Source organism: Gasterosteus aculeatus, chromosome 5, assembly GCF_964276395.1.
Source record: "Gasterosteus aculeatus chromosome 5, fGasAcu3.hap1.1, whole genome shotgun sequence".
Lineage (NCBI taxonomy): Eukaryota > Metazoa > Chordata > Actinopteri > Perciformes > Gasterosteidae > Gasterosteus > Gasterosteus aculeatus.
The window spans coordinates 8,721,673-8,748,360 of record NC_135692.1 but is presented as its reverse complement, the minus strand read 5'-3'; the positions used below and the strand labels follow the sequence as shown (position 1 = coordinate 8,748,360).

The 26,688-nt window shown below is 44.2% G+C and overlaps 1 protein-coding gene across 47 annotated transcripts in view; it reads left to right on the top strand.

Moving 5' to 3' along the window:
- LOC120819509 (ankyrin-3-like) overlaps positions 1 to 26,688 on the top strand; it is a 98,123-nt gene that overhangs the window by 21,745 nt on the left and 49,690 nt on the right. For 25 of the 47 annotated variants that reach the window (XM_078103136.1, XM_078103144.1, XM_078103119.1 and 22 more), the window contains exons 1-7: positions 3,730 to 4,631; positions 18,815 to 18,916; positions 19,707 to 19,805; positions 21,258 to 21,359; positions 23,075 to 23,173; positions 25,128 to 25,313; positions 25,697 to 25,720. In XM_078103136.1, the coding sequence (XP_077959262.1) occupies positions 4,515 to 4,631; positions 18,815 to 18,916; positions 19,707 to 19,805; positions 21,258 to 21,359; positions 23,075 to 23,173; positions 25,128 to 25,313; positions 25,697 to 25,720 (729 nt within the window). In that variant the 5' untranslated portion in view covers positions 3,730 to 4,514. Of the gene's footprint in view, positions 1 to 3,729; positions 4,632 to 14,746; positions 14,898 to 18,814; positions 18,917 to 19,706; positions 19,806 to 21,257; positions 21,360 to 23,074; positions 23,174 to 25,127; positions 25,314 to 25,696; positions 25,721 to 26,688 lie in introns of those variants that run through there. The other 22 variants (XM_078103141.1, XM_078103139.1, XM_078103137.1 and 19 more) reach the window with 6 other exon arrangements.

The window sequence follows — 26,688 nt, the reverse complement described above, 5'->3', positions numbered from 1 at the left end:
CATTCATATATCAGCTGATCCTGAACACGACTGACACAAGCGCCTGCGTCCAACAAAGAGACGCCCGTGTGTCCCGCTCTTAGTGATAACCGCTCAACCGGCCGCAGCTCTGCTGGTGTTTGGACAAGATAAGGAACCAAAAGAGCTTGATATCGGTTACCGAGAAAAACTGAAGGACAGATAATTCTCACCAAAGCGCAGAACCACAGTGAAGAACATCTGCTGATGGTGCACCTCTTCCTTTGAGTTTTATCTTGAGACAATTACATTATCTGGTGTTTTCTTTTCCCGCGTCAGTATATTTTCGCATCAGTAAGCTGTGTTGTTTGTAACGGAAGGAGAGCATCTCTTCTTGATGTTCAGAGCTTCAGAAGGTTAAGAAGTTCACCCATTACTGACACCAAGCTAGAGTGGCACACGGAGCCACAATGAAGCCGCGTGTTGAGAGGATCTTAATTGCCTGTAATGATGTACTTTCCTATTGAACCAGGATATTGTGGTGGGGCGTAATGCGTGTTAAATGAGGTCTGACCAACAAGATGGGAAGCTTGCTCTTAATTTCTACTATGTGTTACCACATAGTACTTATACAAGTCCCTGGAAGTGTGGAAAGAAAGTCACTCTATCGGTGATCATCATATTTCTGCCAACTAAAAATATCTAACTGTGATTCTGCTTCTGTCGGTGTGATGCTGCCTCCAAGTGGTCAGGAAGGGTACTGCATGTACAGCGCTTTGTAATATATCACAAAAGAGAATATCGGTCTAATTTCATTAAGGTTGAAACCATCACAGCCTTAAAACCATGCGCACTGACACACTTTTAGATCTTATAATATTCCTTTGTATTCCCGCTGATTTACTGTGATTTACTGATTACTTTCACTCGTTTTATTTCATTATTAAGCATAAGCATTAAAGCTACTATTATTTATTAGGACCTTAACCCGAGGGGCTAAAATAGCTTACTGTACATTATGCTTCTATGTGCATAATGAATGTCCTAGATAACCACCAGAGGGAGCCAGACACCAAACTAAATACTCCTAAACAGCAGCGTGTACGAGTGTTTCTCCTGTACAGTGGTCCTTTAGGATTATTTATTACAAGCAATATACTTTATTTACACTCACTTTCAGAAGATTTTGAGCCTCTTTTGTTGTGGCTCTGTGTCAGTCTGTTTTTTTTGGGCCTTATTGTAGTTCATTTGTGTCTGTGGTAGATCTGTGCAGTTGGTCTCGTCCCTTTTTGTAGTTCTTTTGTATGTCTGACACTTTTGGCTCCCGGCCCTTTGCCCTGTCGGCCTACTCGGTGATCCATCCATTCTAAATCCATCTAAATGTTTACAGTAAACACACACACACACACACAACTGGCATGCACAAACACACACACTCTTACTGCCCATCCCTGATCCATTAGTCCCAAGCAAACACATCCAGCAGTCCACATATGGATTGACGCCAACATACACGCGTGTGTGCGATTATGAATCACTGCCCTCTCACTGTTTGAAGCCTCCATCCATCAACGCTGTTTTCTGTTTTTAAGAATTGACACAATCATGTTTTTGACAGAATACTGATCATTTCTTATTTAATTGGTTTGCGATTTTTTTTTCTTTCTTTTTTGTGATATTCTTGTATATGTTTAAAGTGAATAAACAAGTATCAATCAGTGTTCATTATAACAGACCCCCCCCCCTCCTCCCCTGAGGTTGTAAACCTTGGGAAAACACAGTCAGTGCACTACAATTAAATCATTTACGAAGTGTTGCTTGCTGTTTCCTCCTCTGAGTTTTGTATCAGTGTAGGTCAGATACCTCAGACATTGACTAAATGAATTGAGAATAACGCATCACGCTGAAGATTGCACAATGTTATTCATCCATAGCAAGGAGCCTCGGTTCTCTGGTGGCCCCTCGGGGGGCCACGCTGTGCTCACCCTCCAATGGAGCTGTAGTGTAGCTGCACACACACCCACCACCACCCGATCAACTGCAGTGCCGCGGCCGTGCGCAGCTTTCTGTGGGCGGTGGGTAGCGTTAGTTATCGGATTGATGGAAGAGAAGCATAACGGAGACGACACCAGCAGACAAACTCCTGCAGCTTTTGTCGAGTGTCTTTTGTTGGGCCAGTTTGACATTTCTGATCCACGTACAGAGACGTCACCTGCTGCTAATCCCCGTTTCAAGACGGACTTGAGAGCCTTTCGCCCAACGTGCATTTAATTCATAAGCTCCTTTTCCGCGTGGAGATAATGACGGATTAGTTCGCTCTCTTACTGAGGACTCATTATGCTGCAGTTTGACCTGCGATAAGCTCCAGATGTAGGTGCACAGAACTGTTTCACCTGGAATATGCCGTTTGTTATGGCGGTGCCATGTGCCACAAAAAATTAAGCTCATCTAAAGATTTTCACTTATTGATGAGAGGAAGCTATTTTTTTTCTTTAAAAAAATGATTTTCATTTAAGAGAGATCCTGAGACATTTCAATCAGAGTCTGATGTCTAATTTTATCCACACACATTCTCCTCATGTCCAAATAGTCTTGTTTACACTCTTTACCTTTCTGATAATGCCATTCAACTAAGCTGTAGAGCTTGTGATGTTTGGCCTAAAGATTTGTTCAATGTGTAAAAAAAAGAGAGGTATCATCGTCCTCAGGGAGGCAGGAATACAGCAAATATGTCACAAATATGCCTCTTTTTTTGGGGGGGGGGGGCTTCAAACTATAGTGACTACTAGTGGTACAGCGACATCCTCTCCTCTTTGTTATTGTCCTCCTGTGGGAGGGACCTCCCTTTTCCAAGTAGCCAATTACGGTCCTCTCTCATGCCAGACGGCCAATAGCAGGCCTGCTCGGCTGTCACATGCCGCTGTGTCACAATCCAATCCCCTTTCCCTTGTTGTTAATATTCAAAGGCTGCAGTCCACCGACATGAGCTCATAACCACACACACACACACACACACACACACACACACACACACAAGACGCTACACACACGCAGCGATACACACTGACTGAAGCTGTAAATGTGTAATTCTAATGTAAATGGCATCGAGGAAAACATTACGGGTCTTCTAAGAACAACTTGATATTTCTAAGTCTTTACTGGTTTTAGTTCACAGGGCTTTGATACATTTAAATGTGGATATAAAATCGTCTTCGTCCCCTCAGGCAAATCCCCCCCCCCCCCCGAATTTCTCCGCTCTCATTAATTTTAAGCCGATGCTTCTCAAAAGCAGCTAATTGCACAGAAATCTTACTGCCGTCCCCTCAAGGAGGGATTCTCTCAAATTGTGTATTTCATTTTATTATGAATAATGCATTGAGGTGTTAATAATTGATCTGTAAGCTCGCTGCATTTCCCTCGTTTACTTCTGAAACTTCAGTGGAAAACGTAAAGGGATGCTTCACCCCCAAAAATGACGTTGTATGACATTTTGTTTTCTTGTGTCGGCTATTTCATGTTTATTCCAGCCAAAGGTTTCGCTGTACAAGGTGCCGACGGTCGGTTGAACCTTTTTGGTTTGCAGTAATTCATTGTTTCAAATTCTTTTGTTTTACATTTAGCCCGGATGAGAGATCCAGCTCTTGCTTTGGGTGGAACAGTTCAAGACAGACAAGAGCCTGAGTGGAAGTTTCATAACAGGAGCATCATGGCTGCACTGTGTGTGTGTGTGTGTGTGTGTGTACTGTAAGTACCCGTGTGGAGTATCATCCTCCCTTTCTCCCTCTTTATCTCTCAACCAGCTGGTACTAAGCAGAGGTATTCATCCATCCCCTCCTGCCTCTCTGTCCCAGCTGCTCTCCCTACCTCTCTCTGCCTCCTCCTTTCTCACCCTTCCCTCCTCCTCCTCCTCTTCCCTGTCTCAACCTCTTCTCCATCGTCATTTCCATCATATGTCCCGGCGTGGCGTTGCGGACCGAGCGTGCACACAGAGAGGATGGCTCAGTGCTCAGGTGCAGGCAGAGGGCTGTGGGAACCAGTCTAGCAGGCAGCTGGACCAGTCCAGTTACCAGGGCGACGCTCTGCTGGGTTAAGGGGCTGGAGCTTGAGCACCTTCTTGGAACCCTCGTTGCCTTTGAGAACGTTCTTTTTTTTTTTTTGTTCTTAACCACAGGGACCTGGGAGCGTGGAGCGTATACATATTTTATATTTGCTATAACCGCCACTTGTTTTGCACTTTGCGCCCTGAGACGTGGAAGCGGCTGGTGGGAGCAACTCCTGCCTCTGCCCTGCTTCCAACCGGACCCTGATTTTGCATCTGCCCCGTGCGGCCGAGGGAGATGGGGAACAAAAGACTGAAGGGAAATCTGGAAAACCGTTTCCCCTTCACACACCTGTGAGGGAGTCCGTCTCTGACAAAAGCCCGGCCGGGGACACGGGAGGGACGGAAAGATCATTTGGAGCTGAGGAGGCGTAAGTCTAAGAGAGCAGACTTTTGTCTCCTGTCCCTCACGCCCCTCGGCATTCCCACCTGTGAGGATTAATCAGACCGGAGCAGCATGGCGCACGCCGCCTCGCAGCTAAAGAAAAAGGCGGATGAGAACCTCAACGCGGTGGAGGATGAGAAGGAGAAGAAGAAGGCGGCGAGGAAGCGTTCCAGAGAATTGAAGAAAAAGGTAGAGGAGGAAAGAAAATGGAGAGATAAAAGAAAAGTAATGGGTGTGGGGGGGTCGGGGGGTTCGGAGAGGGGGGGGGGGGTGCTTGAGACGTGTCGGTCTAGTGGAGTCTCTTTTGTCATGATGCAGCCTCCACGCGCACACACACACACACACACACACACACACATTCATGCACATACACGCCCTGTGTGATAAGTCATGGGGTCCCTGGGAATACTGGGAGGGGGGTCAGTGAAAGATGGATGAGTAGAGCTCACGGACCGGGAAAGAAAAGATAAGACGAGAGGATTAAGCTATTGAGGGCAGATTGGTATTTTAGGCAGCGGCGCTGCTATTAATATGTAACAGAAAATATTTTCCTCTAAGTGAGACTTTATCGTTCTTATAAATCCTCTTTGTCATACACACTTTCAATTTGTTTTCCATTAAAACCTCCTTGGTTTACCCCACTTTGATAGTAAAACATGATGTGTTTGTGTGTGTGTGTGTGTGTGTGTGTGTGTGTGTGTGTGTGTGTGTTTGTCCTCAGTCACCCTGCCACGTAAACTTTATTTTCTACGGAAATATTTAAGTCTTTAAGATGTCGCATCCGTTTCATCTCCTCCTGCTGATTCATAATAACTATTATTATTTTCATGTGCGATGTAGGAGCCCAAAAAAAGAAGAACGTCAGCGGCAGTCACACCCTGCGGCCAGCGGTGTGTCTGCGTGCGTGTGTGTGTGTGTGCGCCACATGCGTCATTGTGCAAAAACAGAGTAAAGACACACACACGGGAATCCCAGATGATCAATTGGTCTGACTTGTAATCAATAATCACTCTTACTCTGCTCGCGTCAATGTCGAAGTTCGGTGTTTGAATAACTTTGTCGACCTGCGTGTGTTTATCCCACTTACTGGGATTGGGCCTGTGGTCGAAAATAATTTGCCTGAGTGTGTACATGCTGACATTTGAGCTTGTGCGCGTGTCTGTGTGTGTGTGCTGACTGGCCCGAGGCCAGTATTTGTCTGTGGGTTATTCACCTGTCAAAAAGAGTCAATACCAGTGACCTCATTACCATCAAGGTCAACATGGGCCCCGAGAAGTCACTTCCTGTGGTCACAGGAAGTCAGGGACGTAGCAGTTATGGTAATAATTTACCATTTTGACCCTCATCGGTCACAGGTCTCTCGATTTTGTCACTAAGTTTGTGTCCGGCCGTCTTTCTAATGGGCAAAAGTTGAGTTGAGTCAAGAGTACAAACCGAACACGGACGCTTCACGTTTTCACGACGGCTAAAGGTCGCCACTAGAGGCCACTAAACCCTACAAACAAAAACATACTGCGTCTGTAAAAACTAATTTTACTCGCTTGTGTGAGTCCTTCAATTGAACTATGAAATCGATTTGCCTTCAGCAATCTCCTGTGATGTCCCACTCAGCTACCGATAGATCCTTTCCTTATATTTCACTTTGGATTTCCTCGAAAAACAATAATGAATTTGTAAGTCCTCCCACTCGTGTTTCCACCAGCGTAGTAAATTACATTACACAGAAACTTTGACACCGGTATTGATTTTGAAAAGCATCAGGACGGATCGATTCTCCGCAGCATGTCGGATGGGTAATAGATCCTCTGCATGCGACGTCCTTCCATCAAACGCTGACAAATTCAAGGCGGAACTTTGTGACCTCTTTGACTTTGAGGGAAAAGAAAAGCATTCGACCACAAATGGAGGATGCGGATTTGACCTCGAGGCTGAAACTTGAGGCTTTGTGATCGGAGAAAGCAACAGGTGAGGGAAACTTGTTGCTGTAGTAGCGCGTGTGCGTCTTAACGGTATCGGCTGTCGCTCACGGTGAATCTGAGACACTCTCCGGCATCACGAGAAATCAAGAAATATCACATCAATTAGATTTCCTTTATTTTATCTTTCCCCACAAAAAAACAAGCAAAAGCTCTCTAATTAAGCTAAATTGAGTTCACCTTAACGGATACTAACATTACATTCAGCACTACATGGAATTCTATACAATCACAACCATTGCAATTAGAATTATTTGAGCATGTATGTCTTTAATAAGTCTTTAATGTTGATTGCACATTTGAGAATTCATCATTTTAAACCCTGTAAAAAAACAACGTTTGTATTTGTGCATAAAGCCGTCTGTGTAGAGGCGCCAAATCTAAACTATATTCAACCCGAAAAATGCTTTTTGTCCACTTATTTTTATTTTGAATACATTGTTGTATTTTTCAATGTTCAGCAACAAAACTTTCAGGTGCACATTTTTTTTTCAAATGATCAAAACCTTTGACCTGGATTTGACTCCATAAAGAGGAGTGTGATATTTCTCTCAGCAGGGAACGGAAGTTGGCTGGACTTAGAAGTGGCAATTCTTGAAGATGTTCACTTTAAGGAACGTTTGAGTCGCTATTCTTCGCTGACAAAGGCAACACAATGGTGGTTAAGCTGTTGTGTTTTACTTTTTCTCCACACACAAATGGGGAAACTAGGCTCCGTGTTTGAATACTCGAAGCTCGTACACCAACCATGAAAATGAATGAAGATCATATCTAGTAGTAAAAGATTAGATATGTGATTTCGTTGGCTCGGGGGCGTAGACTTCCAAAAGAGTGGTGACTTGGATTTCTATTATTCTGAAGCGAAAGGAGAATTGGTGAGGGCGGATGGAAGCGCTGCTTCTTCTGAGGTTTATTTTTGGGAAGGACTCGATTCTGGCTTGTTGTTTCATTATCCATCTGCAGCTTCCACTCTGCTCCCCCACCCTATCTCACTTTATCTGTCGCTCGCTTGATTCCTCCCCCCCCCTCGCTGCTTCTCCGTCAGCTGGCAGGAGGTTGTATTGTTCAGCCACACTTCTGCTCCTGGGACGGAAGGGAGGGGGGAGCAGGGTACAACACACACACACACACACACACGCGCACACACACACACAGGTCCCTTGTGACCAGGCATTGTACCACTTTAATCCCTGGACACTTATTAAAGCCAAGATTCATATTTGCGGCCCGTTCCTTGTTGCTGCTCTACATCTCTTTGTTCCCTTTGCTTCACCAGATCTGCTGCCCAGTTCAATGTTTCACATGTTTTATTTATTATTAGACTAATTAGACTAAATTTGAATAATAAACTTGCACAATACTAATAAGACAATATCGTCTTTTTTCCTTTTTTTTTTAACTTCGAAAATATAAACACCTCAATAAACTATATATTTTGCGAGGTTTTATTAGATTTAACAAACCAAATAATTGATTTTTGGAGAAAATTGCATGGCGGATTGATTGATGATGTAAATAATGACCACGTTGTCCCCAAGAGCTTCTAATTGTGCAGCAGTAACACAGAAAAGGTCATAGGTTATAAACAATGTGCATAGAAAGGATAGAAAATTGTTGCAATAATTCAAATGTTTGTATGAGAAATAGCAGGGGGGTCGATGCTTGGTGTCGAGTGCAGTTGATTCCGCCAGGTCTTTTTGTTTGACTGCCACACAATTATTCTGGGAAAAAAAGATAATTTCAACAAAATGTTGTTCAAGCGCTGTCAAACCTTCCCCTTCATCGTCCCCACTCTGGAAATACCCATCACCCCGGGACGAGCCGCAGGAACTTATTTCTGTTATGAGTAATAAAGAAAATGCGCAATGAGTCATATTCCGTTTACAAAAAGGCAGGAACACGTGAAACTCCTCCTCCCAGAGCGCCACATGCCGACAATCTGACAGCAGTCACCTGACCGAGGGGAGAGCGGCGTCTGAATTATAGAACGACTCCATGGCGGAGCAGCGAGGAGAATGTGGAAGGAGGAAGAGGAGGAGGAGGAGGAGACGCGTGGAGAGGTGCTGCATGGGGAAGGCAGCCGTGTTTTTTAATGCCACCCTCGCGGCTCCAGACCTCAACGCTGGCTGTGAAGGGGGTTGCTGGGCCAGTCGATTGGTGCAGAGTCAGCCGAGCACCGCGATTGGTGGGATGGGGGACTACGAGGAGGGAGGGGGGGGGACACAACACTGCAAAAAAGAGACCGTGGCGGGCGAGGGAGATGAAATGAAATGTAAACTAAGGGGAATTAGAGAGGGGGAGATGGGGAGCGAGCGATTGATGAAGAGGAGGATTTGGACGACGAGGAGCCGAGAGAAGACGAGGGCGTTGTTTGTCAACCCGTTTGCCCTCTTTTCTGCTCCTCTGCCTCCACGCAGCTCTCCTCCTCTCTGAAGTTGGAGATGGCAAAGAGGAACTGGGCCATTCCATTCATTTACCCCCCCACCCCCACCCCCTTCCACCCTCCCACACACACACACACACACGCACACTTGAAGCCATCTTCATTTCGCCGAACACAACACTGTTGTTTCTTTCCTGTTTCTCGGGCAGATTAGCGTTTTGTGCTCGTTTGGTGTTTAGAAGCAACAATCCCACTGAAACGAGACACCTCGTGAGAAAAGAGAAAAATGTGAGGGGGGGGGGGGGCAGGAATGGGGGGATGTTTCAGACCCCCATGTGTGTCTGAGTGGGTGGGAGCCACACAGTCACGACAGAGACAGAAAGTGAGTCTGTGTTTTTGTGTAAGACAGTTTATAGAGCAACTGTATTCTCAGTAGAGGACATTTTGAAGGTGAGCAGCAGGGAGGAGACACGCCTGAACCAGACAGTCGGACAGAGACAGACAGAGACGGTGAGACAGTCACTGGAACATCTTACACACTCACTCAAGAGAGGCGGCTGACCTCGTCTCGGTCATTGAGAAAGGTACGCTTGATTTTAAACATCAGACAACCAAAATAAAACAACTCTAACAAATTATTTTACAATGACAGTAGCTAGAAAAGTTCAATCACAAATAAAAATATCCAAACTGTTCACACAATACAAATAGTTCCTTTTTAAATGAGGTGTTCTTTGAGGCCCCGGGAGTTCTGGTCTCTCTTCTCGCTCTACCCCGGAGAAGAGGAATGATAAAGTGACCGCAGCGCTGTGCGGCTACGAGGCCCGACTGTCAGCTGACGTCTTAAGTGCTCCATCGATCGCCTTCTGCACTCTACGAGCCCCGCAGTGAAAGATCGTCACTCAAACAGAACTTCTCATTCTTCTGCTGTTTTTTGGGGGGCGAGGATGACAAGAAATCTCATTGTATCACAACCCACATCATAGAAAGTCACATTGTTCAGTGAAAAATCCAAAGCTTGATACTAAATCTTAAAGAATAACAACAATTCACCTCGCCTACCAGACGTCACTTTCTCCGACTCTCTGCTGAGTCTCCTGGATGCATTTTCTTTGCGTTTGTGCCACCAATAAAACCCCAAATTCACTTTCCATTGGCATTATCTTTAGTGCTGAGTGACAAAACAAAACATCATTTATTGGTATCGCTTCTTGAAAAACTCCCGCGTCAGTCAGGCTGTGCCTCTCTGTCCTCGCTCATGCTTCTTTATTTTTGTGTCGCATCTCCCGATATCGAGGCCGAGCAGATGTTGTGTGCAGTACGTGGTTAAATCTGGCCTGTGTGTTTGTTTACATCTTGGCGGTTCAGATGCTTGCATGCACCGCCACGCCACGCCTTCCTGTTGGTGCACTGTGTGGGCCAGATGTTAATTTATTCATGACCGGCGCTCCGTCTCTGTCAGAAGAGATTAAACCAAGCGATGCTACAGCAGCTTTCTTTCCTTACTTAGAGCATTTTATTGCGTTGCACCTCGTCGTGTTTTTGACACCTAGATCTCAGTTAGATGATGCGGCTGAGAGAGTGTGTGTGCGTGTGATTTGAGTAGCCTTAGACTGTTATTAGGGTGTTTCCGTCTGACTCCCTGCCCTCCCCCCTCCGCCTCCCCACCCACCTTTCTGTGCTGGGATAATGTGTCTACCTTAACAACACACCATGCACGGGCGTGCACACGTCCTTACATCAGCCCCGCGTTCCAGCCGCACGGTGACGTCGCGGGCTGTCGTCCAATGAGACGAGAGCGGAGCAGATCAACCAGCCAATAGCAAGGAGACCCGGGGAGGGAAGGACTAGGAGAGCTAGTTGGAGGGAGGGTTTTCTTGATGTCTGGAGTTTAAAATGACACTAAGGACACAGGCGATTTGTGATTTACCGCATGTGAAAGATCACAGACGTAGAGTCTCGTCACATTCATCCGCGGTGAAATGTGAGGAGCAGAAAAGAGCGGCTGAAGAGTTTGCGTGGGCCGTGCTTTTTAAATATTTTTTGTATCCTCCTCTCCTGTGCTGCGAGAGCACCAACACTGCAGTAGCTGAGCGGCCAATCAGATCACAGCACCAGTCAGCGGCAGGACAACTGTCACACACACACACACACACACACACACACACACACACACACACACACACACACACACCCTCCCTCTTCTGCATATACTCTGTTGACTTCAACAATAAATAACAAATGATGCAAACCCTTTTTCTAAGAAGGAATGCATCTGTTTTTATGTAACCGCATATTGATAACAGTATTGACTCTGGAGTGAAAATTATTTTTGTCTACTTTAATCTCAGGAAACTGAAAAAGACAAACAGTTATTATTGTTTACATTTAAAGACAGTCGTCCCACTTTACTGCTGCAGTGTGATAGAGTAATACGAGTGACCACTAGGGGCCGATGGAGGACCTGGAGATGAATGATGACCTGCGTAGCTGTGTGTCTGTTTGTGTGTTTTATTTGGTCCATCACACACATTTATTATGTAGAATGCTACATAATGACAGAATATTGAGATGGGACGAGATATGGAACTATTCAATGATGATTGATTGTTGATTGACCAATAAATAAGGTAAAGATACCATTTCATATACTAAATATTTAACCAGTTACATATGTAACATTGAGAGTCGTCGTTAAAGTCCATGTGTCTGACCTGATCAGTGTACTAATAAGTGATTAAGCGCTTTGATATTTCAGTATCAAAATATATAAAGGTCTGAAAACAGAAAACAGTCCAACAGTTTCCGCTTTAATAAAGTCCAAAGTAATTTCTCTTCACATTTAAACTAACAGCATTTTCATTTATTAATGTAAATATGTTTTTAAAGAGTCAAGTATCTATATTTTCATTTGATTTTTGTTGATTGTTTCATTAACACATTTGTCGGTTACATATATCAAGGTCTTCGATACAAGGTACTCATACAGACTGAAATAGCTTCACAGGTAGAGCCTGCGTCCCATTGGTTAACAGAAGACCAGATGCTAACATCTGGATCCCAATCCCATCCCCTTCTTACTGCGTGGGCTTGTTTAAATCTCAATCGTCACAGAGTTGTAACACCGGTGGGGTCTTCCCCCTCCGCATTCAATGAGCCCACTGCAGCGCTGCAAATTGAGGAGCCCCAGTTGCCATGGAAACCCCTCCCTCCTTCACAAATGTAATAAAACCCCAAAGACACATCAGGACCATCAAACTGTCACGTGTGTGTGGGGGTGAGTGGGAGGGGTTGGGCTTCTTTTTCACAGCAGAAAGGAAAAAATTGATCGGTCGATCAACGACGTTGCTTCTATTGGAACATCTGTTTTGTTACTCTGCCTGATGTGATGCGTCAGTCAAACGAGTGCACTGACTCAACTCTGGACATCATTGAAGATGGATGACCCACTTCCATTTTTATGCAATCTGATCCTATTATCAGGTTTTTTTAAGGAGCAACTGAGCCCTTTGAAAGAGGCCCACTGTTGGGGGTTGGTTAAGTTTCTAATTTAGAAAGAGCCTTTGATTATCCACGATAGTCCAATGGACACTTAAAATCCTACATGAAGTCTCACTCAGGACGACAGTAAAATAAAATAGATTTCACAAAGAAACCACCGGTGACTTTTCTTTAATTTTACAGTACCAAATATACTGCTTGGATCAAAAAAGAAATCTATTCTTTCTTGGCTCAGCGTCAAACCTAAAAAGGTTTTATGGGGCCAAATGGGAACTACATTCATAGATTAAAATCATCAAAACAGGATATTTAATGTTGTCAAGTCAGTCGAAGGTTGTTCTTTTTTATCTTCGGAGCAGGAATCTATAGTTGGAAGATAAACATGCTAGAATGGGGAGGGGGGCCTCTGGGCAAAACCCAAGTGCTGGTAGTCGACCTCTGATGTAGACGATCATCTTTGGCATCACAAGATTATAAACATCGACGCACAAAGCATCTTGATTATCGGACCCGGAACACCACGTGCCTCTATGTGGAAGAGCACAGACTCTCTGTCACACTAAGGTGGGAGATTATTGCATCGACCATAAAGCTGTAGCAAAGCAAGCATGATGTTTCTCTGTGTAAAAATGTGTAAAAGAAAAGGAGTGGACTGTTTTACTGTCACTCTTCTCTTAATTATTTTTCACATAACGACAGTTAGCTTGTGTTAGCTCATTAGCCCATAGCTCATCATTTTAATTAAATGACCGAAAGCGTGAGTTGGCATCTTGCAACGCGTCTTCTAAGAATTCTGTCAGACGTTAAGGGATTTGATGGGGATTCAGCGTTGAGCTTAAAGAGACTTAATCAGGACGTGTTGTGGCCGCCGTTGACCCTCTAATCTGTTGCAGTCATGAGTCACACTCTGGATCCTCTGGATCTGATTTTCCTTGTATTCATTCATCGCGGCCATAAACATAAGCGCTTCGGCCGATGACGTATCTCCGTATTTTTGAAAGACCTCCCCATTGGAGGCGTTGGATCTAGAGAATGTTTTGCAGTTTGGTAATTTATTGTATGTTGACAAATCAACTCATTTCCTGAACTGTCACTATGGTTACCTTAACATTCTAGATGCATCCGTTTTTTGGTCACTTGACTGAACAAGCAAATCAAAGTACTAAATTCACTCTCGAACCAGGATATTTCTCTAAATCTTACCAGACCGTAGCCATAGCCATGTCACAACATTAAACCAAAATAAAACATTAGCACACCCAAGACTAGCGTTTAGCATTTCTGTGCTATGCTAGCTACTGAAGGCAAGTTAACCGACATGCTGCTTTTACTTTTTAATGTACTTTTTTAAGTAAGCTGACTTTAGACGTTTGACCGCCGCTGTTGCCGAGCCTCCCTCCACGCTGACTGATGCGGTTTACCTCTTTTAATACCTGAGAAACCTTCATAATCCCGCTAATCTGTCTGCTGGGCTCCGGGCCCTGAAGCCTCTGCTGGCCATTTGCTGTGCGCCGCCATGCAGGAGAAGGCGGCTGCAGATACGTAAAGGTCCGGGCGGGGATTCCTGGAGATGTGATTGTAACCGTTGCGGCTGGGAAGGTGTCGAGGTGAAGCTGGTTTCAACTTCCTTGTGTACATTCGGGTGGTCCTGCCTCGGCGGTCGGGTCCCTCCGGAGGATCGGCGGACGGGTCTGAGGGTTTGTGAGATGACGCGAGAGGAAAGAAGGATCAGAATTCAGTCGGAGGTGCTTCGTTGTTTCTTTTTCATTTTGGAAAAAAAGGATCTCCACTTAAACTTTTCTTATAGTTTTCAATTTCAGTTAACATGCCACCTGAACTCCCACCCAGAAACAATTATTAAAAGACAGACTACACATTTTTAAAGTTTAGTTGTCAGCATTGGTGAGTAGAAGCACAGTAGATGTCACCATGTGCATTTATGACCCATAGACAACAGGACACACGGGGACGGCTGGAGGGGATGAGAACTGCTCTTGTCTCTGACCCTGCAGGAATGTCAGTAAACTTTTCTAAAAGTCTCGGTCTTGACTTCACTCTCTCCCTCTGTGCACTGTGGACTCGGCCCCTTGTCTTGGTCGACATTTTATTTTTAACTTTTCTCCCATCTTTTCCAGAGGAGTTTAACTGCTGAAGTTCCAAAGTACTCTGGAGGAACTTTCATTTTAATATTCAGCTTTTAACAAGTGGCTTGAACGCACTCCCGTCCTCTGATCCTGTGTTTCTCCACTGGGAGTTTAGATTAAAGCTGGAAACTCTCCCCCCCCCCCCCCCCCCCACCTCCTGCTCTGGACTTTCTCACTTCAAGCCAGGTATTTTTAGCTTTGACATAATGCCCCTCTATCTCTCTCTCTCTCTCTCTGTCTCTCTCTCCCTCTCTTTCTACCTCTCTCACCCGCGGACCGTCCCTCCCCCTCAACTGCTCGCCCCTCTCCTCCCTTGCCCCCCCATCCCTCTCTCCCTAGCTTCCAGGCTATGGTGCTAGCTGCAACAGTAAGTGAGTGCTCAGGTTTCACTCGCTCGGCTGCAGGCTGAGGCAACATGGCAGTGGAGGAGGCAGCAGACTATTTGGCAGAAGTAAGTCTCTTCTGTCCGTTTGGTGTGAGGTCACAGGGCTCTCTGACTGAACCAGATGTGAGGGGGCAGGGGGGGGAAGTGGCGATGCAGCCCGATGGATTAAGTGATGTTGCGGTGCGGAGACGTGGTCGGATGAGGTGGGACGCTGAGAGGTCGGAAGGGTCGTTGATGGGACGGTTCGCAGTGGGAACTCCGCTGCACCACTCTGCTGCATTGTGCGTGGATGAGTGTCTGTGTGTGGGCGAGGTGGGGGGTGGAGGGAGGGTGGACGTCATGTCTTTTTTGCATTCTCAACTGCTTCCGCGTGGTTGTATGTTTTATATATTCCTGTGCGTGTGCTTCTGTGCATTGTGTGTTTTGTGTGTGGACACCGTGTTGTGTTGCAGAGTGATGTGGATGGAAGCACCTGACCTTGGAGGCTGCTGTGTCTTGTGTGTTTGTGTTGAAATAGGAATTAAAGAGCCAATGGAGGGAGGAGTAAAAGATACAAGAAAAACAAGAAGAGAGAAATTGAAGCTTTTAATAGGTTGATTTCCTAAATCCTCTCAGTGAGGGACAAAGACATCCCAAAAGTCTCCCTGCACCTGCTGATATGTGATATGCAATATGTGCTCGCTCATCGTTGGCTTACTGCAGCGGCCAAAGCCGCATTTTAATGAAAGTCAACTGGGACTTCGACATTTGTCTGCAAATGAATCCAAATAGGAAGGGTCCTGTTTGCTTTAGTTCTAAATGAGGTTTTGCTTGCAGTAAACAGGTGTTTGTATACAGCTCAACAACATGCAAGCAGCTCCCATGTTGGAATGTGTGTAACCGGGTTCTGGAAACGGAGCGACTGGAGCATTCTTTGAATGTCTCACACTGGAAAGGACAGATGTCCCCACACTGCTGACACAATCCGACACCGAGCCCAGATTATTCTGAGCTCTGTTTTTTTTTAATTTTTATTACAGATACATAATGAACTACATTACAGGACAGAATGTATTTAAAAGAGGTGGAGCTTCGGTGATAAACGCATTGGTTAAACGTCTTTCATGAAAAACAACAAAAGAATGTATAATCTTTTCAAGCCGTACCCATCTTTGATTAGATCATACATTTGTGGCACTTTTTTATGTACAACAACTGCCACGTTTCTTGATTAATGTCATTGTTTGGTAGAAAATGTCAGACTAGTGAAACCGACACCTTCGTATTGCTTTTTATGAGTCTAAATCATGAAAATGAATATTTGGCCTTCTGGATTTGAGCCATTGATCCGTCTCCTTTTACACAGCTGCCTTCTAATCGATCAACCATTGTTTCCGCTTTAATAAAGACATAATAGTAATATGATGAACTTTCTGTGAGCCAGAATCAGAGCTCAGAAACCTGAGAGGCATGAAGAGGAGGAGGAAGAAGATGATGATAATGATGATGATGTGTACACATGTGCACTGCTTGGTTTGTTGTTGCTCATCTCTACAGTTATGAAGCTGAAATGATTTCATCCTCTATTCATAGTGCATGCTGATTTCTTTCACTATGTCTTATTTTTTCATAATTATTTAGTCATGAAATAGACATCAGAGAGAGAATTCTGATGTTTTCAACTTCCTAACTTTAATAAAACTTTTACTCTTAACAGCTTATAAAACGTTATTGTGAGTAGTAAAACATGTCATTAACAATAACACACCTTTTTTAATTTCCTAATCATTTTTTATTTTGCGTTTTGTAGAAATAATCACTAATGATGACTATAACGTTAATGTTTTTTTCATTTGGAATGTCTGAGTTTATGACTGTCTAGAGTCTTATATTTTTATTATGATAATCCATGATCCATCTAACTACATCTGCAGAAAAAAATATATGCTCCTTTTTCTTTTCATCTGATAACATCTGTGACTGAAAACCAAGACGGAGTCCAAACTGTGAGTGTTTGCCATCAAGTGTCCGCATGTAGTTTCAGGATCTGCTAGTTTGCGTCGCAGGTCTTTAGGACGAAGTTTGACTTTCTGGTTTTGGTCAAGTTTTGCATCATAAAAGAAACCATGTTTATTAAACAGGGACATCATACAATACTTTTATAGTTATAGAAGAGATATGATGAAGAATAATATCATCAGTTAAATGAATGTTTAGGAAGTTGGAGACGCTCGGCTGGACTTCAGTGCTCTTTACTTTGACTTCTTTGTCGACGCTTTGAACTGGCATCCTGAAAATGCTCTTGAGTTGCGAGCAGCCTGGCGCCTAATTTAACTTAAAAGGCTTGGCACTGTGCCTTTAAAGCGCTCTCAGGGTTTGAAAACCCAACCACAGGTTTTTGTTTGTGATACGTTTTTCGTGGCTGAAGCGTGTGCCACTGTTACCATAGTTACTGCGACCTGTGAAAAATATATATTTGTTTAAGCGTTGCATTTGAGGGCGGGGCCAACAGAGTTACAGCATCTAATGATTCAGCGAAATTAATTTGGAAAAAAGTACTAATATATGCAGTTTACTGCTAATAGAACATTGGCCTATTCCTGTTTGTCTCAAAGTATAGTCATGCAGTTGAAGCAGTTTCCTGCTGTGATTTGTTTGCGTGCAGCGAGGTCCCACGAGGGATGAGTTGAAGAGTGAACGACACCCAGAATGCACATGAACACCGATGCAGCAACGACAATGAACAAGAAGTCTGTTCTGTCACTCCCAGTGGCGGCCATTCCCCAGTTAGAGCGTGATGTCATGGCCTCCGGTAACCCCCCCCCCCCCCCCCCTCCGCTCGCCACAAAGTGCACGCTGACACCAGAAACACTCTTTGTCTGTTGGCGCGTGACGGTGAACTGAGATTAGGTCCTTTCACCGAGTGGGAAGTGAGCTCACTGTCGGCTTTACTCAACAATCCGTCTGCGACAACACGGATCGCGGTGCAGCGAGCGCGTCCAGACGCTCCGTGACAACCAACAGCGGCCCGTTAAATCACCGGCTAAACCCGTTAACACCTCCTGGTCGATCCAACGTGGGGTATTTTAAGAGAAATCCCATTGGCATTAATGTATAAGAATAAAAACAGTTGAACGCTACTTACTATGAGACTAAAAAGCTTCAGCCTTCCTCCTAATGTCACTAAAATGTTTTAAATATAAAGTTTTTCCCTTCAATTCTCACCATTGCATTATTAAAGTCATTTAAATCCAGATGACTCTGTGTGATATATTTGGTCTAACTTTTCTCATCTCCATCACTATTTAAAATAAAGTTTGACGTCTGATGAATACAGTTTATGCGTCTGAACTTAGCTCCCTTTCTGTGAGTTGAAGAATATTGTAGGTTAACTTGCTCGTGTTTTATCTTTGGCCCGACTGAATCTCTGCACTGCGAACATGAAATCAGAGACTCACACTAATGATCTCCCTTCCTTCCTTCCTGTTTGTCCTCGACACATTTTAATCCAATCGCTCTGATGCATTCGATGTTTCTACATTTAGTTCTTTCACATTATGCACTTAAAACCATCTTATGAAACGGATAATTAAATCCCTTTTTTGTAGTATTTGATTGGGTCACTTGTGCTGCTGTAACGTGATGAGGCTTCACTGCACCCTCAAACCATCATTCATATTGTATCCAGGTATTCAGCTTCTCAGCACAGTATTTAGCTGATTTTCATAGCAGCTAATGACACAGAAGCCTTGAAGGATTTAGTCAGCACGTCTCTGATTACAGGGATTCATATAACACAAGTTCTAAAATAACAGACTACCTGGGAAAAGCTCCGAGCAATTTAAGATCTTGAGTTTCTGTCGTTGAATACTCGGTGCTTTGTCTTTTTGCTCTGACCGAGCCGAGGTTTCGTGTGTCTTGGTTCAGACATCCGCCTGGTTTCCCTTTCGTCTCTCTAACGTGACGACCCGCTCACCTTTCTCTCCGTCCCCCCCCCCCCGCAGACGGACGTGAACGCCTGTTACCTGAGATCCGCTCGGGCCGGGAACCTGGAGAAAGCGCTGGACTACCTGAAGAATGGAGTCGACATCAATATATGCAACCAGGCGAGTTACGCGATCACGCGCCGTCCTCCGAAGAACAAGAGTGAAGATATAAAGCGGCGCGTTGTTGATTAGCATCACAACAGCACTCTGAAGTGTGGTAAAATAGAGCAGTCCGTTCCTATCAAGGTGCGTCCTCCTCACCTTCATGTCGAGAAAAAACGGTAGTACAAGCTGAGAAGGAACGTCTTGGTTGATCCGTCTTTCACTGTCTTGAATTAAAATGGTTAAAATTAGCGGGTTTACCTTATCAATTTTTATCGATTTTACCATATGGGGAAAAATTGATCTTATTAAGATGATGGTGGCTCTGCAATTTAACTACATTTCCATGATGATTCCAGTAATACCATCTCTGAAGGGATCTTTAAAGAATATAATCACTTAATTAAGGGATTTTTATGAAATAACAAAAAACCTAGAATCAGTATAAAAAAGCTCTTTGCCTCAAGAGATAATGGAGGAATGGCTCTTCAAATATGGAATTATATAGTATGGCATTTAAAAATGAACAAGCTGGGCAAATGATGGACCTGAACCACCGTGGGTAAACATGGAAGTGATACTACCAGGTTACAGACATACTATCACAAAAAACCCTTGGCAATGAGATTAGGGAAAATGTATGGCAGGAGATCATATGGAAGGTAGGCGGTGATACAACGGATGCAAGAAGCAAGTGCATCCGTTATAAAATTCTACATAGGTATTATTTCACAGCTCATGAAATGGGATTAATGCAGGATAATACATGTCTCTCTCTCTCTCTCTCTCCCCCTCTCTCCCCCTCCAGAATGGTCTGAACGCTCTCCATCTGGCCTCCAAGGAGGGCCACGTGGAGGTGGTGGCTGAGCTCATCAAGCGCGGCGCCAACGTTGACGCCTCAACCAAGGTGTGTGCGCGTGCCGCCCAGGAGTCAGAAAACACACACGCGTCTCACACACACACACACACAACACACACACACACACACCGTGGTTTGCATCGTCAGCGGCCTCACAAAGTCACATTGCTTAAGCAGCAGTAAAGCAGATGAGTGTGTGAGCAGAGAGGCTGAACTGATTTAGTGGAAGGAAACCCGATCGGCGACAGTTTTGCCGCGTAAATGTTACTATGTAATGAATGAATGAGAGTCTATTTAATAAATTAGACAGTGACTCCAAACGGGAAGTACACCGATCAAGACTAAACCTCCTGCTTTGGTGGAAAGTACTTTAATTAAGTTCTTAATCATTTATATTTATACTTCTACACTAAGAGGTAAGTGTTGTTTTTTACTCCTCTGACAGCGTTGTTAACTTTGTGTGGGGAGTGTAGCTCAGCGGCTCTTCCTTCTTCCAAAAGTCAGAGAGAAATGCAGAGATCAGATTCCATGTTTGTGGCGTATTTGAAGTGAACCTTCCTGTCCAGTAGAGAACCACGTATCTCCAGATGCGCCTCACTCAAACCCAAACACGTAGCATGTCGCGGGGTAGTTGAGTAGCACGACTGGAAAAGGAGATGCGGCGGTGTGTGTGTGTGTGTGTGTGTGTGTGTGTGTGCGCGGAGTCTCCAGTGGCAGCAGGAGTGACAACACAGCTGCAGCTCAGCTGCTAACGCACAACAGGTGCCTCCATTAGAGGTTCACTGCATGCGGCTCGCTCCTCTTCTCTGGGGGTAAGATGGTGTTTCCTTCACCAGAGAGCTGCACATTCCTTCGACCTTCCCGTCACGAAAAGGTTGATTGAAATGTTTCAATATCATGGAATCTAAACGTGAAGTGTATTTTGTGCCAGAGATCTTGAAGCAAAAACCACAAAACTGACACTGGAGACACATTAAATAACATTGTAGGACAATTTGTGTGCAGTATCGTCGTGATGATTTGTCCCCCCGTCTAGTAGCAAAAGTACTTCAATACACCTTGAAGGCGTGTTGTACCGTATTAAAAAATACATGTCAAACATACATTGATAGTGATAAAGTTACTTTTAGTGGATTTTTCTATCTGCAGCAGTCAGCCAATTGGCTGCAGGCCCCAGTTTTTCTGCTCATAGCGTAGATCTCTAGATACACTTTGCTAAATTAGAACCCACGCAACTGTGCCAAATAGCTATTAGCGCTTCCTGTTTCACAGGAATACTTCAAAAACTGACAACACAGGCTGCTGTGAGCGACTTTCCGAACTGGTTGATCTACGTTCAGCCTGGGATGATGTCATCGGGAGATTTAGACACGCTGTGTATATCAATACATGCGTCATATCTGTGTGTGAAGGTCGGACTGGGCTGTGATTTGGGGAACTACTTTACGCTCACGTTGAAATATAAAAAAAAGTCTAAAATGTTTTCTCTGTTTTTCAAAGCAGAAAGGAAACACAGCCCTCCACATCGCGTCCCTCGCTGGGCAGACGGACGTGGTGAAGGAACTCGTGACGCACAACGCCAACGTCAATGCACAGTCTCAGGTAAGACGAACACACACACACACACACACACACACACAGCTCTCTAATAAAATACATTTGAGTGTGTGTGATCACGCAGATACATTTGAATGCAGCTATTGTACACTTAGTATCTGTGTGTGTGTGTGTGTGTGTGTGTGTGTGTGTGTGTGTGTGTGTGTGTTTGTGTTTGTGTGTGTGTGTCTCTGCTGCGTCAGCAGCTCTGCAGTGCTTCCTGGCCCACATTCGATCGTCAGCACACACACTCACATATAGTAACCACAGCAACCATAAAAATGTCGATGTCAAAGCCTCGTCGCAGCTGCAGAGAGAAGGAAAGAAGTTCTTTTTATTGTTTGGTTCTGAAGCTCATTTATTGTGATCTATCCTTATTTTTTATTAGGTTTAATTTGTTTTAATTCAAAGCAATATCGTGCTCCAAAGTTTTCTTCTTTTACTCTTCTTAACACGTTTTTTTCCCCAGCGCGTCCTACGTCCTCCCTTTGTTTGATTGAGATGAAATGTTTGATGAGAGAACCTGGTGGAGCACTGACTCCAGAATGAATGCACCCAATAGGACGGTGACGAGGAGGAGGAGGAGGGAGCTTTTTTTGCTTATTGAAGTGATTTTTGAATCGTCGTGTTGCTATGGAGATCTGGCCTAGTTCTAGTTCTAGTGCCCCCCGCTCTCACACACACACACACACACACACACACACTCACGTGAACTGCAGCCCGGGTCAGCTGTTATCTCTGCTGTTATCAGTTGTGATGTATGTGTGGAGGCGACGCTTGTCTCCATGATGCCTCTGCTGCAACACTCGTGAGCAGCCGCACAGGTCGCAGCGGAACAAAACTTCTTGTTTACAACAGCCGGCCGTCATGGTTCTTCGTATTCAATTAGGAAACCATTTATAGATTAAAAATGTCCGTTTTCAGCTGACCCAGTGAATTACAGGCATGACAAATGAAGCTGCTTCATCTCGTTAATGCAAAGCATTTTATAAATACAATATTGCCTTAAAGCCACTTGATGCAAGTAGAGTAATAAGATAGATCATTTACATTATTTCCTTTACTCTACATGTGACATATGTTGCTAATAGCATGTGCTTTAGCTAATACGTGACTTTACAATGTACCTCAACTCGGTAACAATAGGGCAGCTTCCAGTTTGTTCTCTGGAGGTCATCTAAAACTTTAATGAACTACATCTTCACAAGCGTATGACTTAAAATACATGGATGATAAAGTTTCAAGTGTTCAAGTGAAATCTTGTATTTCATTTTGAAACATTTAATATGGGGCTGCTAAACTATTCTTTTTATATAATCCAATCTCTAATGTCAGATTTTATTTAAGATTTGATATGTCACATAATAAAAGTAGAACAAGAATTGATCAATTATTTCATAACCAGAATTTATTGATTAATATTTATACTATTTACAATAATAACTGTTTCCCTTTTTGAAGTTTAATTTATTTTCTTAGTTTTAAACTTTTACATTTTAAAAATCTACCAATATAAAAGTGTTTGAAATGCAGGGAGAAAAGGAGAAAAATCAAACCTTTTCTTGAGAATTACAAAAAAACATTTCATGGTTTAGTAGGTAAGTAATAATCCCAATGAGGCTTCCAGTGTTTCTCTGCGACTACGCAGCAGAACCTTTGGGTGTTTAAAGACAGACGTGGTGATTCCGGGCCTCATGCAGTGTGTCCTTCCTCTCCTCCAGAATGGCTTCACTCCGCTCTACATGGCGGCGCAGGAGAACCACATGGACGTGGTGCAGTTCCTCCTGGACCACGGCTCCAGCCAGAGCATCGCCACAGAGGTAACGACCCCCTCCCCCCCCCCCCCCCCCCACACACACACAGACACACAAGCGTAAACAGCTTCTTGGGTCGTTGTTTACTGTGATGTCAGAGGTGAAAGGAAATAGATGTATGACGATGAGGATGATGAGAGGGAAGGAGGCATACAGAGCTGAGAGTGATGATTCATGCAGAACAACCTTGACTGTCTGCGGAGGGAGGACAGGACGTTACAGACCTGTGTGTGTGTGTGTGTGTGTGTGTGTGTGTGTGTGTGTGTGTGTGTGAGTGTGAGTGTGAGTGTGAGAACAAGTGTTATGCTGTGAGTGTGTTGGATCAATCCATCATCCGCTGTAGTACCGGCAGGCGGCAGACTGCCACTAAAATGTGAGAAACACGTCCTCAGTTAGTCTGAAAACTCATTTCAAAGGCCGGTGCTTATAGTAATATATGAATTATCACGCCTGATGCTTTTTCAACAGCAGTACTCATGTCATTTATAGTACATCTGGATTATTGGAAATAAAATGCCACAATAATTAAAGTCCCTTTTAAAACATGTGATGCTATAGTGACTAAATAACGGACAGCAGGACAATGTGTGTGTGTGCGTGTGTGTGTGTGTGTGTGTTCGTGCTGACCTCACTTCTCCTGTCACCTCGCCTTGCTTCTCTCCTTCATCAATCCTCCTTTTGTCTTCCTCCTGCTCCTCCTCGTCTTCTTTCCTCTTCAGTCTTCTTCAGCAGGAGACATGAGTGAATTATTCATGTGAGGAAATGTATATCCTCGTTTGAAGCAACTCACAGTGTTTAATAATTCATGTTTACCTATTTCAGAATAGCATGAGGCCGAACAGATAAAAAAAATGTATTTGTATTTGATCTTTTTTATTGCAGATATTGTTTTTTTTGTTCTTTAAAACAGACATAATATCGCGGCAGCTTATTCTCTTCATGATTTGATGCTACTGCAACATAAGGTTGCTGATCTATTTATGTAATTATGTTTAATGGTCTAATGATGATTATTTTGTGTTATTTCACTAGGGGAAAGTTTAGATTTTTTAAATTTTGCTGCGTCATCGTTCGCGCAAGATTTCAAGCTGAACTGACTCTTTGTCTTCTCCCGAATCCCAAATGGATAAAACTGGAGGGTCACGCTCTGAGACAGGCTGCATTTATGCACACTAAAACATCTGTGTGGCTGCAGACATGATGGTGCGCTCGGATGGGTGTTTGTGTGTTTGCTTTGTTGTTTATGTTCTTGCCCGCACAGTTTTGTGTGCATGATCTCTGGGGGAGCTTCTGCTTTCATGTGTGGGTGTAGCGATGCTGCGGAGTTGGTTTTCTCTAGACAGCCGGCGTCCTGTGTAAACACACACACACACACACACACATGGTGTCGGTGTTGTTTTACTAGTGGGAAATCTTTCCTTTTCTTTGATGATTCATAGATGCTGCTGCTTTGCGTCTCATTTGTTATATGTACTGTTTGAATGAAGACGTTTGCAGGAGGACGCAGTTAATGTCATCCTGTCTGCTTCTCGGTTGGCGCCCATTAGCAACATGATTTCCTTTCTGTTTGTTCTTTAGTGGGACACTTATCTTCAACTCGAGCACTTAAAACTCTTCAGAGCATTAACTTAAATGCTGAAATTGACAAAGTCTCATTAGATTGCCCTTCGCTTGTTCTGAGTGTTGTCACACACAACTGTTTGAATGATGTCCTACTTAAAATGTAACTGATATTTTCAGTGCGTTTTTCTTGGAAAGTCCACAAACCCGAGCGTAAAAAGTACACAAGCCATGTTACTCAAGCAAAGAATTTACTGGACAAATAAGATTTCCCCTGGACATGAACAGCGGTCTCCTGGGTGAAAGTCCGACTCATCATCCTGCATGTGGTGATCATTCGCGTCCTGCCGTCAGCTGACCCTGGAGCGCTCACCTGCCTTTTTGTATTGCGCGCCCTCAGGACGGTTTCACGCCGCTGGCGGTGGCGTTGCAGCAGGGCCACGACCAGGTGGTCTCGCTCCTGCTGGAGAACGACACCAAGGGGAAAGTCCGCCTGCCGGCGCTGCACATCGCCGCGCGCAAGGACGACACCAAGGCCGCCGCCTTGCTCCTGCAGAGCGACCACAACGCCGACGTGGAGTCCAAGGTACGTCCTCTGGGACCGCGACCCGCTGACAGAATGTTTGTGATTTTAATACTTTTTAAGTTCTTGAGTCCGATCCCTTTTTAATCTTTTGTGAATTGACCACTTCAATCAAAGAAATTCAGATTAATTCAAATTTGTCTCCAGCGAATAGAGTAAGATTGAGTGTCTCACTCCGCCGGTTGTGTGTCTCTCTGTGGTTGCTTTCTGGTTCTTCCTTGTACGTCCGGCCATGTTCTCATTTATCCATCCTACAGCTTGGTGCAACTGTGGTGTTGGTGTTGTAGTTGGTGTGGTGCACTAACCACCCCATCTTCTCCTCCTCCTCCTCCTCCCTCCTCTATTTGTTCCTTTTGGTTACCCACTGCTCCCCTTTTGCCTTCTAGATGATGGTGAATAGAACAACAGAGGTACTTCTTCTCTTCCTCTTCTCCCCTTCCTCTCCTGTCATTGTTCCCTCGTTGTCACCATTGCGAAGCCAAAGCCTTCTGTCTGCTAGCATGAACGCTTACGCCGCTGACGGCGTCTCACCTTCTGTTATTAAAACCAGCAGTTCAGCCAACAGCATCACTGACTTTCACATGGTTCGTTCAGCATAATGTACATTTCCACGGCTCTGGTTCTTTCTGTACAACAGCAGTCCTGCAGCTTCTCCTGGATTGTATATTTATAACAACAACAAAAACCTGTTTCATCCATAAATTCCACTATTTTCCAACCAACACGGAGCTGCCATCAGTTCAACAGTTCACTTTAAAGGCACACGAACAGGCTGAAATACTTTTATTGGGAAGATTGCAGAGATAAATGTCCGTTGAATTGACTGGAATGTGTAGGTGGATGAAAACAGCGAGATAAATGTGAGTCGGGATAAAATAGTGCTGTGGAAAAATAAATAACACTTGAGGAAGCAAGTCAACATGGAGGAGGTTCACTGTTTGTTTTTGTTTTTGTTTTTTTGGATTCATTGGTTATTTTAAACCCCATAAAGGTGCAATTAAGTTGCAGTAACAGATTTATGAGCAGATTTGATGTGTCATATTTGGTTCATGTCCGGTGTGTAAAGCCTCCACCATTGAAGCGATTGAGCGTCCTCCTCAAAGTTTCAACTGTTCCTTAAATGTCCGCGGTAACGACCTTACGTTTGGTACTGAGGGATTATGAAGGATCGAAGGGATTTATCTTTTTGTGGTTTGGCCAGAAAACGACCGGCGTGTGTTGCGTCTGAGCGTCGGATGATATGACTCCCATCCTCCGGGTTCCTGCCTCCATCTGCCGTGGTTCAGTACACGTCTTGTAGTACATATGTAGTAATAACTTCCATTACAGAGAATATTAGCACAGGTTTCAATCCTCTCCCCCAATTACGTTCCATTCC